At 33.7% G+C, this 16435-nt stretch overlaps 1 protein-coding gene across 8 annotated transcripts in view; it reads right to left on the bottom strand.

Moving 5' to 3' along the window:
• The window catches only part of VPS13B (vacuolar protein sorting 13 homolog B), a 773631-nt gene that overhangs the window by 407401 nt on the left and 349795 nt on the right, over window positions 1-16435 (bottom strand). For all 8 annotated transcript variants that reach the window (XM_057735654.1, XM_057735658.1, XM_057735653.1 and 5 more), the window contains one exon: window positions 8271-8398. In XM_057735654.1, coding sequence (XP_057591637.1) covers window positions 8271-8398 — 128 coding nt within the window. The remainder of the gene's footprint in view (window positions 1-8270; window positions 8399-16435) is intronic.

The raw sequence follows: 16435 nt of genomic DNA, 5'->3' as shown, positions 1-16435 counted from the left end.
AGTAAGAAGTCCTCAAACTGGGGGTCAGATCATGTTCATGGAAACCATCTGCTTGGGACCCTCTGAGCCACACCAAACACAAATGATCTTTTAAAAAAATATCCTATTCATTAATGAATCACAGCTGCACTGAGTGTTACTTCATTTTTCCATGGCAACCTCCTTTCTGTTTCAAGGATCTTATTTCAGTTTTGGTAGCAACATATTCTTTTGCCAATATTGAACACATTCGTGTGTTAAAGTGAAGGGATTATTACAAATTCTTGAAGTAGAAGCACCTCTATTTTGATTCCTATTAGGTCAAGGGCTACATATCTAAGTATCATATGCTGAGGATAAACCAATAAAGTAGAAATTATTTGGTATTATTTTAATAAATGAAATGACTGTCATGCATTTTTTCTTAAGTTTCAAGTTCTGTTTTTTCTGAAGTTTCAAGTGCTGTTTGAAAAGATATATGCCATTGTGTACCCCTCATCCTCCATAAGTAAGGTTTGGTAAACTCTGACTTTTCTAATTTGTGTGCTCTATAACTGTGACCATAACTCAGTTCAAAAGAAGAGACTAAGACAGGTTTCATTTATACATTAACCTAATAAGCATTTTAATTAGCCCACTGTCCATCACATATAGAATAAATTTATATGTGCTTTAAAATGTTACACCATATCTTCTGCCCTCTTAAACAATGCTCCTATTTCCCAAATAACATGTTTTCCTTTCTTCAAAACTTGCAACTTTAGTGATAATCATATTTAGAAAATTTCTACAGAATGAAACGTTCTCTATATAAATGTATTTTACTTCTCAGGAAAATGTTTCAATAGAAATGAAGAAACACTGTGGGTTGTATTTTCACTCACTTTTTCTTTCTTTTACTCACCCATTCTTTAACAACCACCATTAACTGAGCTGGAAGTCAGGAATACAGAGACAAAAGACACAGACCTAGCATTTAAGAAACCTGAAGCAAGAGGATTTTAAAATACTAATAGCCTTACATAATTTTCACTAGAGCATAACGTTTACAATGTCAGACAATGTGCCTATTTTGTTCACAATACAGTCTCAGTACATAGTACAGCTCCTAGCACGTACTAGGTATTAAATAAACGTTAAATAAGTGCACACAATTATTTCTATTAGCACCAGATATTAAAATAATTGTTTAATGCATGTTGTTCATCATATCTTTTCGCAGAGACACCTAGTAGAGTAATTAATAAAACTGACTTGTTAGCCAGATGAGTTCAACTCCAGCTGTGGAAACTTTGACAAGTTTTTTAATCTTTCCACGACTTCAGTTTCCTCATCTATAAATGGGGGGAAATCAGCTTTGATGTAAGGATGTAACATATTAACTGCCACCTAAATGTTTGCTAAATAAACAAAGTCAATGAACATACACTAAATATCTATTATATGCCAGATCCACAAAATAATCTCATGGATTTATAAAAGATCTTCACAATCCTTTTATTTTAAAATGCTGTTGCTTATGATTTAGCTATCTATGCATATAGAGGTCACCAAAATAAGTAGTATTATGTTTGCACTACGAAACATGAATGAACTACTGCCCAAGTTGTTTTCCTATTCTATAAATTCTCAATACATTATGAAAATGTTAGGAATATCTTCCCATTTAGTAGAAATCTAAATATACACAATTTAGGGCATTAGTTGAAAACCTCAGAAGTGCACTTTGGTTGTCTCTTTTCCACAGTGAGTGTTACAAATCTCCACAGTTTCCCATAAATACTTGCCAAGGGAAGACATGAAAAAAATTCCTAGATTTGTATTCCAGACTTCCTCTTTCTAACAAACTACCATGCAATTGCTGTCACTTTCTCAATGCCTATAAATAAAAATATAGCCCTGTGTGCAAAATTTTAAGCATTAAATGTAAATAATTACTTTCATAATTAATGTGATTGACAACTGATATGTCTAGCCTAAAATGTCTACTCTTATTTAATCCTGGAAATAAGCCAGAAGTTCACTGGACTTGAGAACATTAAGTGTATCATATGCATGCAATATGATTATTGCATCATTGGTCATATGCTATATATAACCTCCTGGGAGAAAAAATTCAATTGTTCTACCTTAACTGGCTTATGGTACTTGAGACACTTTGACACTCTCACCAAAATCTTACAGAATGTGGAAAGTCATTTCCTAAAAGGAATAAAAGATTATTAGCAAGTGAAGGAGATCAGGATGCTTCATACAGAAAGTAAAGTGTTCATTACACTATACTGTCCACAGTCAGAAGACTTCAGAAACTACAAAAAACACCCAGGAAATGCCCTAGGACAGCAACACAGTCTTCAATGTGAAAGACAAGAAGACTGAGTTTGGCAAAAACCAGGGTAATGTTCTCCTTTATGAGTGAATTCTAGGCCAGAGTACTTCTATTTTGTCAACCGCATGCCATTGCCAATTACATGGTTTTGGAATAAAAAATGTAATAGACAAGAACTTTGCTGATGAGAACAGAAAAATTGCAAAAAACAATGAGTTTATGCTAATTTATGGTGAAAAGGCCCCTCAAACCAAGTTCACATTAAAAAACTGTTCAAGGCTACATTTAGCACTATAAAACAATCCAATTACAATGAAGTATGGGATGTTCTTTTTCCCACTGAAAAAAACAAACAGGTTATCACAAACATTGTTGATGTCTTAACGCAACGTACATCTTTCTAAAATAAGTAAAAAAGTATACAGGCTTAGCAAATATCAACTTTGGCTCCAAAATCAACTTTCCAGAAACTCTGATTCCAAACACATTTACTTGCTCAAATTTCCATTAAAAGAATAATCCTTTGATGGCTTTAAGTTATGATGTTTTGTTTAATCTGATGACAACTTCAGGATTTTCTTTTCTATATTTTGGCTCATAAAACATCTTGGAAAATGGACACAGCTTTTTAAAAAAAACTCAGTTTTAGGGCCTAGATTTTGATCATTGAATCAGAGTCTAATTTTATTTTTGAACTTCTTCAGAGTATAGTAACATTTGGAAATGTCTAAATACATACTATTATGTATAATATAGGCCTGGGAGTAGAAGTGAGGCAAGCAAGGTGCCTTGATCATTTCCAAAATAATCTATACAAATATAAATCATTTAGTACACCCCTAATTAAATGTTAACTTACACACAATAAGCTTAGTCAACTGAGGAACATCGGACTAAAGTGTACACTTAAAAATGGATAAGACGGTAAATGTTATACGTGTATTTAGCCAAAATAAAAAATAAAAATAAAGGAAAGAAGAAAAAAAGAGGAACATCAGTATCTTTACTTGTAACTAGTCCATAATGAAATATAAGATTAAGTTCATTGTTCGTGATAAAGCTAATGAAGACACTACACAACAAGCAAAAGAACCAAAAGAATCATATAAGAACGTTAGAACTGGAAATACCTTAAGCATTACTTAATCTAACCATTTCATATTGCAGATAAGCAAAGAGAAGCCCATAGTTAACATCAAGAATCTGATACTGCTGAACAATGGCTTCTTGAAATTCTACACATCCTTGGCTTCCTTGAACTTTCTGACCTGTCCTCCTACATTTCTGATCACTCACTGAGAGTTTCCTTCAAGGATACTTTCTCTTCTACTGACTACTTTAGAAATGGCATCCACTTGGCCCATTACTCCTTCAACCTAACATACTTTTTTTGAACTCTCCTAGTTTTAAACATCTGAAGATGATTTCCAAAATTGTATTTCTACTGTGCATCTCTTCCTTAAACTCCAGATATGAATATTCAATCTAAGAGATACCTGGATATCTCACAGGCATTTCAAATACATGTGTAAATTCAAACTCCCAATTTGCCACTAACCCTGAAAAGCTGCTTTTCCTATCATGTAATGGCATCACTATCTACCCAAATCAGAACCTGAATGCCAACTGGGCTCCCTCTTTTTCTCTTATTCTCCAAATCCATAAGTCACTAGGTCCTGGTGATTTTACCTTAAGTCTCTCAGGGTTTGCTGTCTAACTTTTCCTATTGTCTAGTGTTTTGAAACCACTATTTAATATACTTTGTCCATTTTTTGGTTGTTTCAGGCAGCAAGATAAATCTGGTCCCTGTTACTTCATCCTTGGCAGAGAAGGATGTTCTCCAGAATATCTTATGTTGTGAAATATTCATGTGTTTAGTTATTGACTTACAAATATCATAAAAATTTCTTATTATCACTTGGAATCTTAAATTGGAGGATTTTCCTAGAGCCATCAAATAATCAGGTAACCTAATGCTAGATTTCTTAGTCCTGTTACGACTTCTCAAAATAATATCAAAAAAGGGTAATTATACTAAATTAGTCCGTTTTTTTAATGAAATGGGTAAAGAGAATGAGGTTATTTTTGATACAATTATTATATCATCATGAAATAATATTTAGGACCAAAGAAAACTTCAAACAGCTATATATTCTTTATAGCTATTATATTCTAGAGAATGCTATAATGTCATCTAGTTCTACAAACCAATAAATACTAATCTGAGATAGTATCCAAATTCATCATGATCCTGGCTGAGCATGCCCTAGGTACCCTTTCAGTAAATGACATTTACCTTGACATCTCCATTTTTCTTTTGGATCGTAAGAGTTTCCTAAGGGATCTAAGAGACACTCCCCACAAGATGCTTCATAGAATGGTTCTTTGCCTTTTTCCTGCTAGACCAACAGAACTATTATATTTCTTTTGTCTCCTAAGCGTCTAGCATGATCTATAACAAAAATCAAGTGCTGGATGTGAGAATGAATGAAAGAATAATAAATAGAGGGAAAGAGGGCATTCTATAATGTATTACTAAGCAACAAATTGTTTTAAAAAATAAACAAGTTTATACTACAGTAATAAAAGGTTAACATACTTATGATTGTTAAGTAAATACTTATATTTCAACAGGAATTTCTGGGAAATACAATGTTTATCAGAAATGATATAAGAAATTTCAGAAAGTGAAGGAGGACATATTAAGGACCAATAGGGCCTTGGAGCCAATCCTCAACTTATATTCCACCTCTCCAACTCCAGAGCCATTTCTAAGGAAAGTACAAAGTAAATAATGTTTCAAAGACACATAAGATCCAAGAGATCTGCTACAGTTCCACTATAGTGGAACTATACATATATATATACACATATATATTTGCATATACGTATTTCACACATATGAAATGAATAGTACATAAGCTTGCTTTGGTATCAAAGCACTTTCACTAGAATAGAAAGGGAAAACTAAGCAAAAGAAGAAAGGAGTTGTGTTGCCAGGAAGAGAAAGCTGTAGATAAGAGTCAAAAGAAAATAATTTTTTTGAAATAGGACACACATCAAAATTTCAGAGAAATGTCCATGGGACTTACTTCCCTGGTGGTGCAGTGGTTAAGAATCTGCCTGCCGATGCAGGGGACACAGGTTCGATCCCTGGTCCAGGAAGATCCCACATGCTGCTGAGCAACTAAGCCTATACGCCACAACAACTGAGCCCATGAGCCACAACTACTGAAGCCTGCACTCTGCAACAAGAGAAGCCACCACAATAAGAAGCCTGCACGCCACAATGAAGAATAGCCCCCACTCACCGCAACTAAAGAGAGCCCACATGCATCAATGAAGACCCAACACAGCCATAAGTAAATAAATAAATATCTGCTGAATACATTTAAAAAAGAGAGAGATGTCCATGAAAATCTATTACACACTAAATAAGTCTCAGAAAAGACACAAAGACACACCCTTCCTACCACAGTTCTTGGTCCCAGTTAAATGAAACCAAAATACAACTAACACTTGAATACCAAGGAATTAAAGTACAGTGCTTAAAGGAAAACATGATATGTGAGGTAAAGGGCTGGAAAGAAATCTAATAATATTTGGATTATTCCTTTCTTCCACGAAATATTACTTGTGTCAAACTATAATTTAGAACCTCAGATTAAACTATAATCAGATGAGTTTACTGTTATTTATATAATCACAGTAGAAATAAGTCCTCAAAGTAGTTATTTACTTTCTTAACTTGCTAATCACTTTAGTATTTACATTTATTGACTACTAAATACGCTACAGTTTACTCTTTCTAGACGATTACAAAATAACATATAAAAAGATGATGGGTATTACTCATCAGGGAAAAACATTTATTGGTGATTTAAATAGTAGAAATAGAAAGTGTTAAACCAGTGAAAATAGAGAAGCACATAAAGGTCAGTAGGCATTATGCAGGAACACAAGAAGTAAGAAACAAAACTTCTTAAATTTATTTTTTGTGCCCACAGATTAGAATAAGCTAAGAATACAGATTGAGGTTGACCAAATTGAGAAAAAGAATAAAACTGAGATACAATTGCCCATGTACCATCCTCATACCCATCAGTAATGTATATCCCTTGAGATTAAAGATTTTATCATAAGAAAAGCTACATATAATTAAGTGAATAAATATAAATAGTTGTCAGGAGCAAAACCACATGGTCTAATCAGCTCTATCATGTGGCACAGGTAAAACTTTATACAACTGAGTAATGTACAATGAAAGAGATCATATGGAGACAGTCTTTTATTATAGATTAAAGAAAGTAACACTGAATATAAATGTTCAGCAACATCTTAAGAGTACTGTCTATTTTCTGCTTCTACAATCACTCTCAAACAATGTAAAGGCACTAAATGTTTCCTGCATTCATACTGCCTCACGTTCCTATCTTGTGCCACCAATGCATCAAAGGAACGTCTAGAGGAGGAACACAAGTAAGTCAACACAAGGAGATATTAGGATAATATTAGCAGCAAAAGGCCCCAAGCTGGCAGAGCTTGGTAGGACATAGCTGACGTCTGTGAAAAAGTCATATTTCCTGCAAACTAAGAGTTAAAACAACAACAAAAGAATGACAAAACACTTTCTCCCTCCCCCACTTCTCTGAATTTTATATAAGAAGCATGCGCAGAAAACAGAGGCTGTAAAAGATTGCGAAAACCCAGGTTACTGGCTCTTATATTAAATAGTATTTCAAATATAGTTGACCCTTAAACAACACAAGGATTAGGGACACTGACCCCTCACAGCAGAAAATTCAGATATAACTTTACAGTCTGTGCTTGTATTCACTGTTCTGAATCCATGGGTTAACCAACCACAGATCATGTAGTACTGAAGTGCTGAAAAAAATCCATGCATAAGTGGACCTGCACTGTTCAAACCTATGATGTTCAAGGGTCAAATGCAATCATATTCACATAAAGATACTAGGGAACTGGAGATGTTTTTAGATATATTCTAAAAAGTGATTTAATAGGTTTCCATCGTACTAATCAGACTATCTCATAGCTATGCATAGGAGTTTGTATCACTTTTCTATACTGCGTAAAAAATTACCACAAACATAGCAGCTAAAAACAGCAGTTTAGATGGGTAAAGCATCCTGCTATAATTTTATAGATCATCTACCTTGCTCTTTCTTGTTCATAGGGTGGGAGGAACATTCTTTTGCAATTTTCTGCATCTTAACCAAAACTGGAAGGCCCCAGTACTTAGATACTACTGTCTGGTACACATAAAATTCTATAAAGATGCCTCTGTTATCAATCTTTCATATCTTATTTCAAAGAGGAAAAAAATCTATACAAAAACTTAGAAACTGTTGAGTTACCCTTACCTAATTCCTATGAAATGAGAAAAGCATTTAACTTTGTATTTTCATCAGTTAAAACATGATCTGGAAGAAGTGTAATTCAGTAAGATTAAACTATGTGTACTTAAAAGTAAAAATAAGTGAGAAGAAAATTTAATAACAATAAAATAAATAAATAGTTACAATTATCATTTTCATATTTACTTTGTAATTAGGTAGGAAAAATAATTAGATAACCCTTTTATTTTAATTCCAACTAAGTTTTTATTTCAATACTGAGATAAGAATGTTATTGGAATGTTGACCATTTAAAATATTTCAAATAATGCTTAAAAGAAACAAAAAGTAAACTGAATTAATTTTTAAAATTCAAATAACATTTCAAAATTTGTATAATTTTATATCTTTATCAGGAAGAGCATATGTGTTTCATATCGTTTTGTTAATAATATGCAAAGTGCACCAATAGTTTTCATTCAAATTATGAAAATAAGATGATATACGAGTGTCACCAGTGAGAAAATTTTTACTGATATTAAAGGTACTGAAAATTAAAAAGAATCATAAAAATTAAAATATGGTATTTCTAACTTTTATTTTACCTGCAGTGTTAGACTCTTTACTGCATTCCATACTACTCCAATAAACTCTTTCATTCTTTCTTCAGGGCTTCTAAAGCCTTCAGATATATTCAGCACAGCTTTCACAGGAATGGACAATGGTCTGGATTCTAAGAATAAGAATAACTAGAGTTATTTAACAGAAATGTACCCTACAGTTAGTTTCACATAAATATATAGAAAATATTTCCAATATTATTTCTGTCCTTGTTTAATATTAAAACTTCTATATGAGATTATAAAATGTCATATTAGACCATTTTATCTTAAAGAATTGCTGATTTTTACAATTATTCAAAACCAAGCAAACCTAATCTGTTAAAACTCAAGAGAGCGTTGATGACTCTCCTCAGGGATTGATGATTGTGAGCTAAGTTTGTGGACCAATGGTAATGTTCTATTTTTTGAATACATGGATTTGTTGACATTGTGAAAATTTATTAAATTGTAACCTAACAATCTGTTAATTTCTCAGTAGGAAGTTAATACAGCAATAAAAACCTTACTTGATGAAAAAGAAAATTCAACTACAAAGCACTTGCTTCAGTCCCTGATGACAAAAGCTTACTCATAGTATCTCTCAATTTTAAAAACTGTTTTTGATGGCAACAAAAAGAAGCACTGATCACATAAAAGGCAGATATATATTATGAAAAATTTTGTTCATCTAAAATAAAGAACTTAGAGGGACTTCCCTGGTGGCGCAGTGGCTAAGAATCCGCCTGCCAATGCAGGGGTACAGGTTCAATCCCTGGTCCTGGAAGACCCCACATGCCACAGAGCAACTAAGCCCATGCACCACAAGTACTGAGCCTGTACCCTAGAGCCTGTGAGCCACAACTACTGAGTCCATGCACCACAACTACTGAAGCCCACGCACCCAGAGCTCGTGCTCCACAACAAGAGAAGCCACTGCACTGAGAAGTCCTCACAGCACAATGAAGAGTAACCCCTGCTCGCTACATGTAGAGAAAGCCCACACGCAGCAACAAAGACACAATGCAGCCAAAAAATTTTCTTAAATTAAAAAATAAATAAAATAAAGAACTTAGAGAACTTCAACAATTTTTAATGTAAATTTCAAAAAAATTAAATATTTCTAACAATATATTATATCTGGACAGATCCACATATATTTATATCACACATTTTATGTTCACACAAACATATAATTTATATGTGCTATTTTAAATACCATAAAATAAATCAGATCTTGCTTTCAAAACTTTTATCAATAAGTTTGATGATCACAGGGCAGTCTCCAAAGTAAGTGCTACCATATCACCACTATGAGAGTGACAGCTGCTGTATCTACTCATATTTTCTCTCTACTCTCAATTTGGTTTACATATCTGTATTTATAGTATATTTACAATATTTTAAATGACATGCAGCATAAACCTTTTATTCTCATATTTATAATCCCACAGTCTACCACATTATACAGATTAGAAATTCAAAAAATGTTTGTTTGAAAGAAAAAAAAAACAGTTTGAGAGAGTTCCATGGAGCTGGAAGCAGAGCATTCTAGGCAGATGCAACAACAATTCTAGGCAAAGACCCAAGATGGGAGTGTACTCAGGATTTTCAAGAAACAGTATGAAAGCAAGGATGGCTAGAACAGAGTAAGAGTGAGAGAAGTGGGAGACGAGGTCAGAGCTATCAATAGGGACTAAACCCTACAGGGCTTACGTAGGCCATGAAAAGAGGCTGGGTTTTACTTTGAGGGAGCCAGGACACGATAATGGATTCTAAATACTGTCATGAAATTAATGGACATGTTCTGAGAGAATTTCTCTGGCTACTGTGCAGAGAACTGTCTACAGTGATCAAGTATTAAAATAGGAAGACAAGTTGTGAGAGATTATAATAGCAATGGAGGTAGTAAGAAACGATGAATCCTGTATCCACGTCAAAGATACAGCCAACACAATTTACTGATGGACTAGAAGTACAGTAAGAGAGAAAAGCAAAGCAAGGATGACTCTAAGGTTCCACATCTGAGCAACTGGAAAAATGGAGCTGTAGGGGGAGGAAAATTGACAGGAAAAGAAATTTTGTTTCAGACCTGTCAAGTTGAGGTTTCCATTACAGGTTCAAATGAAGCTATCAAAGTATCATATGGATAAATAACAATAAAAAAATGGAAAAGTATATGAACAGATAATTTATAGAATAATAAATTTGGCCAATAAATTTATTAAGAGATGCTCAACTTTTCTAACAATGAAGTAATACAAATATTGTATGCTAACTCACATATACGGAATCTAAAAATGGTACTGATGAACTCAGTGACAAGAACAAGGTCGCAGATGCAGAGAATGGACTGGAGAATTCGAGGTTTGGGAGTGGGCGGGGGGTGAAGGGGAAGCTGAGACGAAGCAAGAGAGTAGCACAGACATATATATACTACCAACTGTAAAATAGATAGCCAGTGGGAAGTTGTTGTATAACAAAGGGAGTCCAACTCGAGGATGGAAGATGCCTTAGAGGACTGGGATGGGGAGGGTGGGGGGGACTCGAGGGAGGGTGGGGGGGGGAGTCAAGGGAGTGAGGGAATACGGGGATATGTGTATACAAACAGATGACTGAACTTGGTGTACCCCCCCCAAAAATAATAAATTAATTAATTAATTAAAAAAAATTAAGGCAACAATCAGATATCCATTTCAACTGTCATGATGGCAAACATTTTAAAGAGTTAATTTGTATTTTAAAAAATCTGATATTATTGAAGCTCCTTATTAGAATGTTTCACATACTGGGAATATAAATAAGTATAGTCTATAGAGTGGAATTACAAGACAGGATATTTTGTATTTATCAAAATTTAAACATGTAAGTTTTTCTACAAAATAATCCCATTTCTAAGAACCTGTGTTACAGAAATACTAAGACATATGAGACATGCATACCAACAATTTATAAAAATGCTTAGTATCAGCAGTATTATTTGAAATAGCGAAAAAAAGGGAGGGAGGGAGAGAGGCGAAAGGGGAGAAGAAAATGCTAAGCAATTTATCTGTCCATCAAAAAAGAAATGGTTAAATTAACTTTGGAATACCTGTCATAAGGATTATAATTCAATCACTTAAAAACAAACAGTTAAACGTATGACAGAAATCATATTTTTGATATCTTGTGAAGTGAAAATACATGTAGTATAATCTAAATATGTTTTTACAACAGTATGTGAGTTTGAGCATGTATCTGTCTATCTCATACACAGAAAGAGTTATAGAAGGGTAAGACACAAACCCTTGACAGACGTTACCTCTAAGGACAGTAAAACGTAATTGATGAGGGGTAAGGGGGAGGGGGTGTTTAACATTTTACTGTATATTTCAGAATTAACGTTTTACAACAATGAATTACCCACTATAATTTTTTAAATAAAACACACCTTAATTTACTTCCTATTCACTTGGACTTCACTGCTATTCTTTTAATATTTTAAGCAGTTATGAGAAGAAAATGGCTACATAAACTTATTGCAGAACTCTGCCAATTTAAATAACTAACTTAAATGTGGACCAACCACATAAAAGCATGCACACAGATGTTTACAGAAGTTTTATTCATAATTGCCAAAACTTGAAAGCAACCAAGATGTCCTTCAGTAGTTGAACTGCTAGAAAAACTGTGGTACATTTAGAAAATGGAGCATTCATCACTTAATAGAAATGAGCCATAAAAACACATGGAGGAAATTTAAATGAATATTACTAAGTGAAAGAAGCCCATCTGAAAAAGCTGCATACTGTATGATTCCAACTATATGACATTCTGGAAAAGGCAAAACTATGGAGACAATAAAAAGATTAGTACAGGAGTTAGGAAGGAAGAGAGGAGCAACAGACTGAGCACAGAGAATTTTTAAGGCAGTGAAAGTACTTTGCATGTCACTATAATGGAGGGTATATGTTATCATACATTTGTCCACTGAAGGAATATATAATACCACGAATGAGCCCTAATGAGAACTACAGACTTTGGGTGATAATAATGGATCTATATAAATTCATCAATTATAACAATATACCACCTTGGTGGGGGATTTTGATAATGAGGGTGACTATGCATGTGCAGGGTGAGGGGATATGTGAGAAATCTCTGAACCTTCCCCTCAATTTAAATGTGAGCCTAAAATTTACTCTAAAAAATAAATTCTACAAACATAAATAATTTTTTTTAATGAAGACCAAATTTTAAAACTCTCTGAAATCATGGATACCAAAGGTTTCCAAAAAAGTTGCTTATGGTCAAATTTTAAAACTCTACTGATAACAGAGTATTAGTGTTGTATAAATAATGTTATCACAGTTTGAAAATAAATCCATCTAATAAATGATAATATTATCAAGCAGATTGGGCACCATTACCTGACTGCTAAGTAATATTTCAAGTCACTACTAATCAAAAAAGCCACATGTTTACTGCAAATGCTGTATTTGCTGATAGAATGATTTAAGAAGTGAAAGGAGGTGCTGAAATCTATATGTGGCTTAAAGGGCTTTCCAAACAGGTATGAAAAACACAATCAGTTTAAAATTCTCATTAAATACCATGATCTGGCTATTAGAATTGTAAAACCACACTATTTTGGATATATTAATTTTAAATTCATCATATCTAAAAGATAATAGGAAGACAAGTTTGTTCTTAAAAAAGACTATTTTTTTCCTATAATCATGTACATTTTAGAGGCAGCACATGTATACTCTATAAAACTGCCAATCTTGGGTCATACTTAACTTAACCAAAACTTCTATAACATCTACTACATGCCAGGGACTGCTGTAAGCACTTTACAAAATATTCACCAGTTTAAAGCTCAAAACAACCCCATGAGGAAGCACTATTATTTACTCTTATCACCATTTTCAGATAAGGAAACTGATCACAGAGAGGGTAAGTAACCTATCCTAAGTCACCCAGCTGATAAGTGGCAAAACAGGGATAAGAATCTAGGCAGTGTAACTCCAAAGTCCACACTTTTTAACTACTATGCTATGATGCCTCTTCTGTTTTTTTAAACCCTTGTAGTTCTAGACTTCTAGTTCTACCAAATATGTAATAAATGTATATTTCTACTAAGGATCTTGCTACTGCAAATAGTTCAGAAAATATCATATTTGTTCATTCTCATTGGAGCTATATAGACCCTACATTTAAGACTGTATTCTGATATCCACTACACTTCTTGTTTTCAACAATAAATAAGGTAATTTTAAGACCCAAACTTTACTGGTTAAAATAATCACTTCTTAGGCATGTATCATCCAACTTGGTACAATATTATTCCTTCCTTTTTATGTCATGGAAAAAGTACCATACTTAAAGTCAACTTATGGTTTCAGCTGTGCCAGGTGCCATATGGCTTTGGGAAAGCAATTTAAGTGTCAGAGATTAATAATAATTATATCCAATGTCAAGAATACTACTCACATTAAATGTTGTAATGTATATTAAAAAGTTCATTAAAGTACTTTAAATACAGAGAATAATGATTAAAAGTTAACTGCCGATGAGATATAGAAAACAACTTTAAAGGTACCAGATATGAAACAAATAACTCTTTTTCGATCACAATCAACCTATTGTTTTAATTCTGCCTTAAATGCCGCCTCCTTAGAAATGGTCACTGAATTCCCCAAGTTAGATTTGGCCCTTCCTCTATAATCTCATAATTTCCCAAAGTGCTTAAGCACAGAGCTAAGAACACTGAAAGAACTCAAAGTTATATTTACTGGTTATCTGACTAAAGATAAAAATTTACCTCAGTATCTCAGAGATGTTGTACCTGGACTATTATCACAGCTCAACATTTTAAAACATAACTAAATTTCTGATGTAACAGGAATACACTGAAAGATTATGTGTACCAATTTGAAGCGTACCATAAGCTGCTACATTCTCCCAAATATTTGATAAATATCCCTGGGAAATCTGGGAACAGGTTTGAAAAGTTACAGGACATCAATTTAAATCAATTAAAGGACAGAAGGTAAATAAGGTTAAGGAACATGATTATTAAGCCCCTAAATAAAAATAACAAAAGAAAAAGGATTTATTCATTCATGCAACAATTATTTACTCAATTTGTTCAATGCCAGAAACAGCTGTTAGATTCTGGGAATACAAAAGTGAATAAGTCAAATATAGCCCCTGACATACGTTCTGGATGAAGAGACAGAAAAAAAGAAGGGAAACCTATGATAAGCATTATGAAGACAGAAAAGAGGTGCTAAGGTAGGGAATCTTGGAGGAGTGGCATAGACCTATTTCAAAAGACTGAAAAGGAAATGTTTCTTTACTGAGAAGATAACATTTAAACAAATACTTGAGTATGAAAAGTTCATAGTTATGAAAAGAGCAATGGAAACAGTAGAAACAGAATATGCAAAAGATCCCAGGCAAGAAAAAGCATGCAGTGTTTGAAGAAATGAAAGAGGATCAATGTAACAAAAAAATGACAAAAGATGGAATGGAAGAACCCAACAGAGACTACATCAGGTCAAACTTTGTAAGCCTTGGTAAGGAGTTTGGATTTTATCTTAAGTGCAACAGGAAATCACAAAAGTGTTTCAATCAGAGAATAAAATTATCTGATTTAGATTTTTAATAAGATGACTCCTGCTGTCATCTAGACAATTGATGATGAGACAATCTGGAAATGACACCAGTGAGACTAATTAGGATACCCTTACGTTATAGTGTATAAGAAATTACATGGTTCTGACTAGGGAAGCAACATAAAAACAGATTGAAACAAATACTCAAGATATAACTTGGAGGCAGAATGGACAGGAGGAGACACTAAGGATGAGTCCTGGGTTTCAGCCTTGAGCAACATGGTCAATGGTGGTAAGGGGAGGTATGGAGTTCCACAGATTTGATACGTTAGGCTTTAGGGGCCTGTAAGATACCCAAACAGAGATGTTTAGGCAACTGAATGTGAGATACCTTTAAAAAAAGAAGAGGAAAAGAAGAAGAAAAAAAAATAAAAGCAGACTGGTATAATAAAGCAAGCCAGTTAAAAAAAATGTAAAATAGATCATCACTGGGGAAATAAATATGATATGTAGGCATAAATGGAAATACTGGATTTTAATGCAGCTTTAGGATGACTAACATCAAATAAAGAAAAGAAAAAAATAAAATTACACTCCAGTGTCAAAAACTGATAGATAGGGACTTCCCTGGTAGTCCAGTGGGTGGGACTCAGCACTGTCAGTGTGGGGATCAGGGAACAAGATCCTGCGTGCATGCCACAACTAACAGTTCACATGCCACAACTAAGAAGTCTGCACACCGCAACTAAAGATCCTGCAGGCCGCAATGAATCTCCCGCATGCTGCAACTAAGACCCAGCGCAGCCTAAATAAATAAATTAGAAAAAAACAAAAAACCCTAATAGAGAAAATAAGCTTCACTTTGCTTAAAGGCTATAGCTTTCCTTTTAAAATGCAATCATAAAAAATGTGATCTTTACTTTTTATCTGAATTGTATTTCACCATTTTATAGAGCTTTCACATATCTTACTTTATTTAAGTCTTATAACAATCCGTGAGATAGTTGGGTAACTTATTACCATATTATAAATGAATAAAATGTGGCTGTCTGAGGTTAGCTTGAAATGGGAGGGGAACCAGGTCAAAAACATTTTTTTGTCACAAATCTACTGGCTTTTCTACTATATCTTCTTAATTCCTGATCTATATTTTACACTGATCATGATTTTTGGCAACTCTATTTGGCAATATAAAATTAAATAACTTGAAGAAAAAGTGACCTTTACATAGTAATGCTATTTTTAAATTCGTGGAGTTTGGATAATATACAAACCTTTAAGCAACTTGCCACAGAAACTGCAATAATGCCTGAGACTTTTCATCAAAATACAAGCTACATTTGATGCTATCACTCCTGAAAGCCCCTTGGGAAATAATGGCTTTTGGATTCTGCAAGTCAGCGTGACATGGCATGCAAAATTGCATCTCATGCCGAGCCAACCAGGAAAATATATGTCATCACTATGTGACATTCAGGATTTCATCTGGAAACTATAATCTTGTTCTGACTGCAAAAAGGCGGGGGGGTAGAGGGGAGGACTGCATACAAAACAATTTGGTTGAATTTT

This window comes from Hippopotamus amphibius, chromosome 5, assembly GCF_030028045.1.
Source record: "Hippopotamus amphibius kiboko isolate mHipAmp2 chromosome 5, mHipAmp2.hap2, whole genome shotgun sequence".
Classification (NCBI taxonomy): Eukaryota; Metazoa; Chordata; class Mammalia; order Artiodactyla; family Hippopotamidae; genus Hippopotamus; species Hippopotamus amphibius.
Note: the sequence above shows the minus strand (reverse complement) of the source record. Positions and strands in the feature narration are given on the sequence as shown.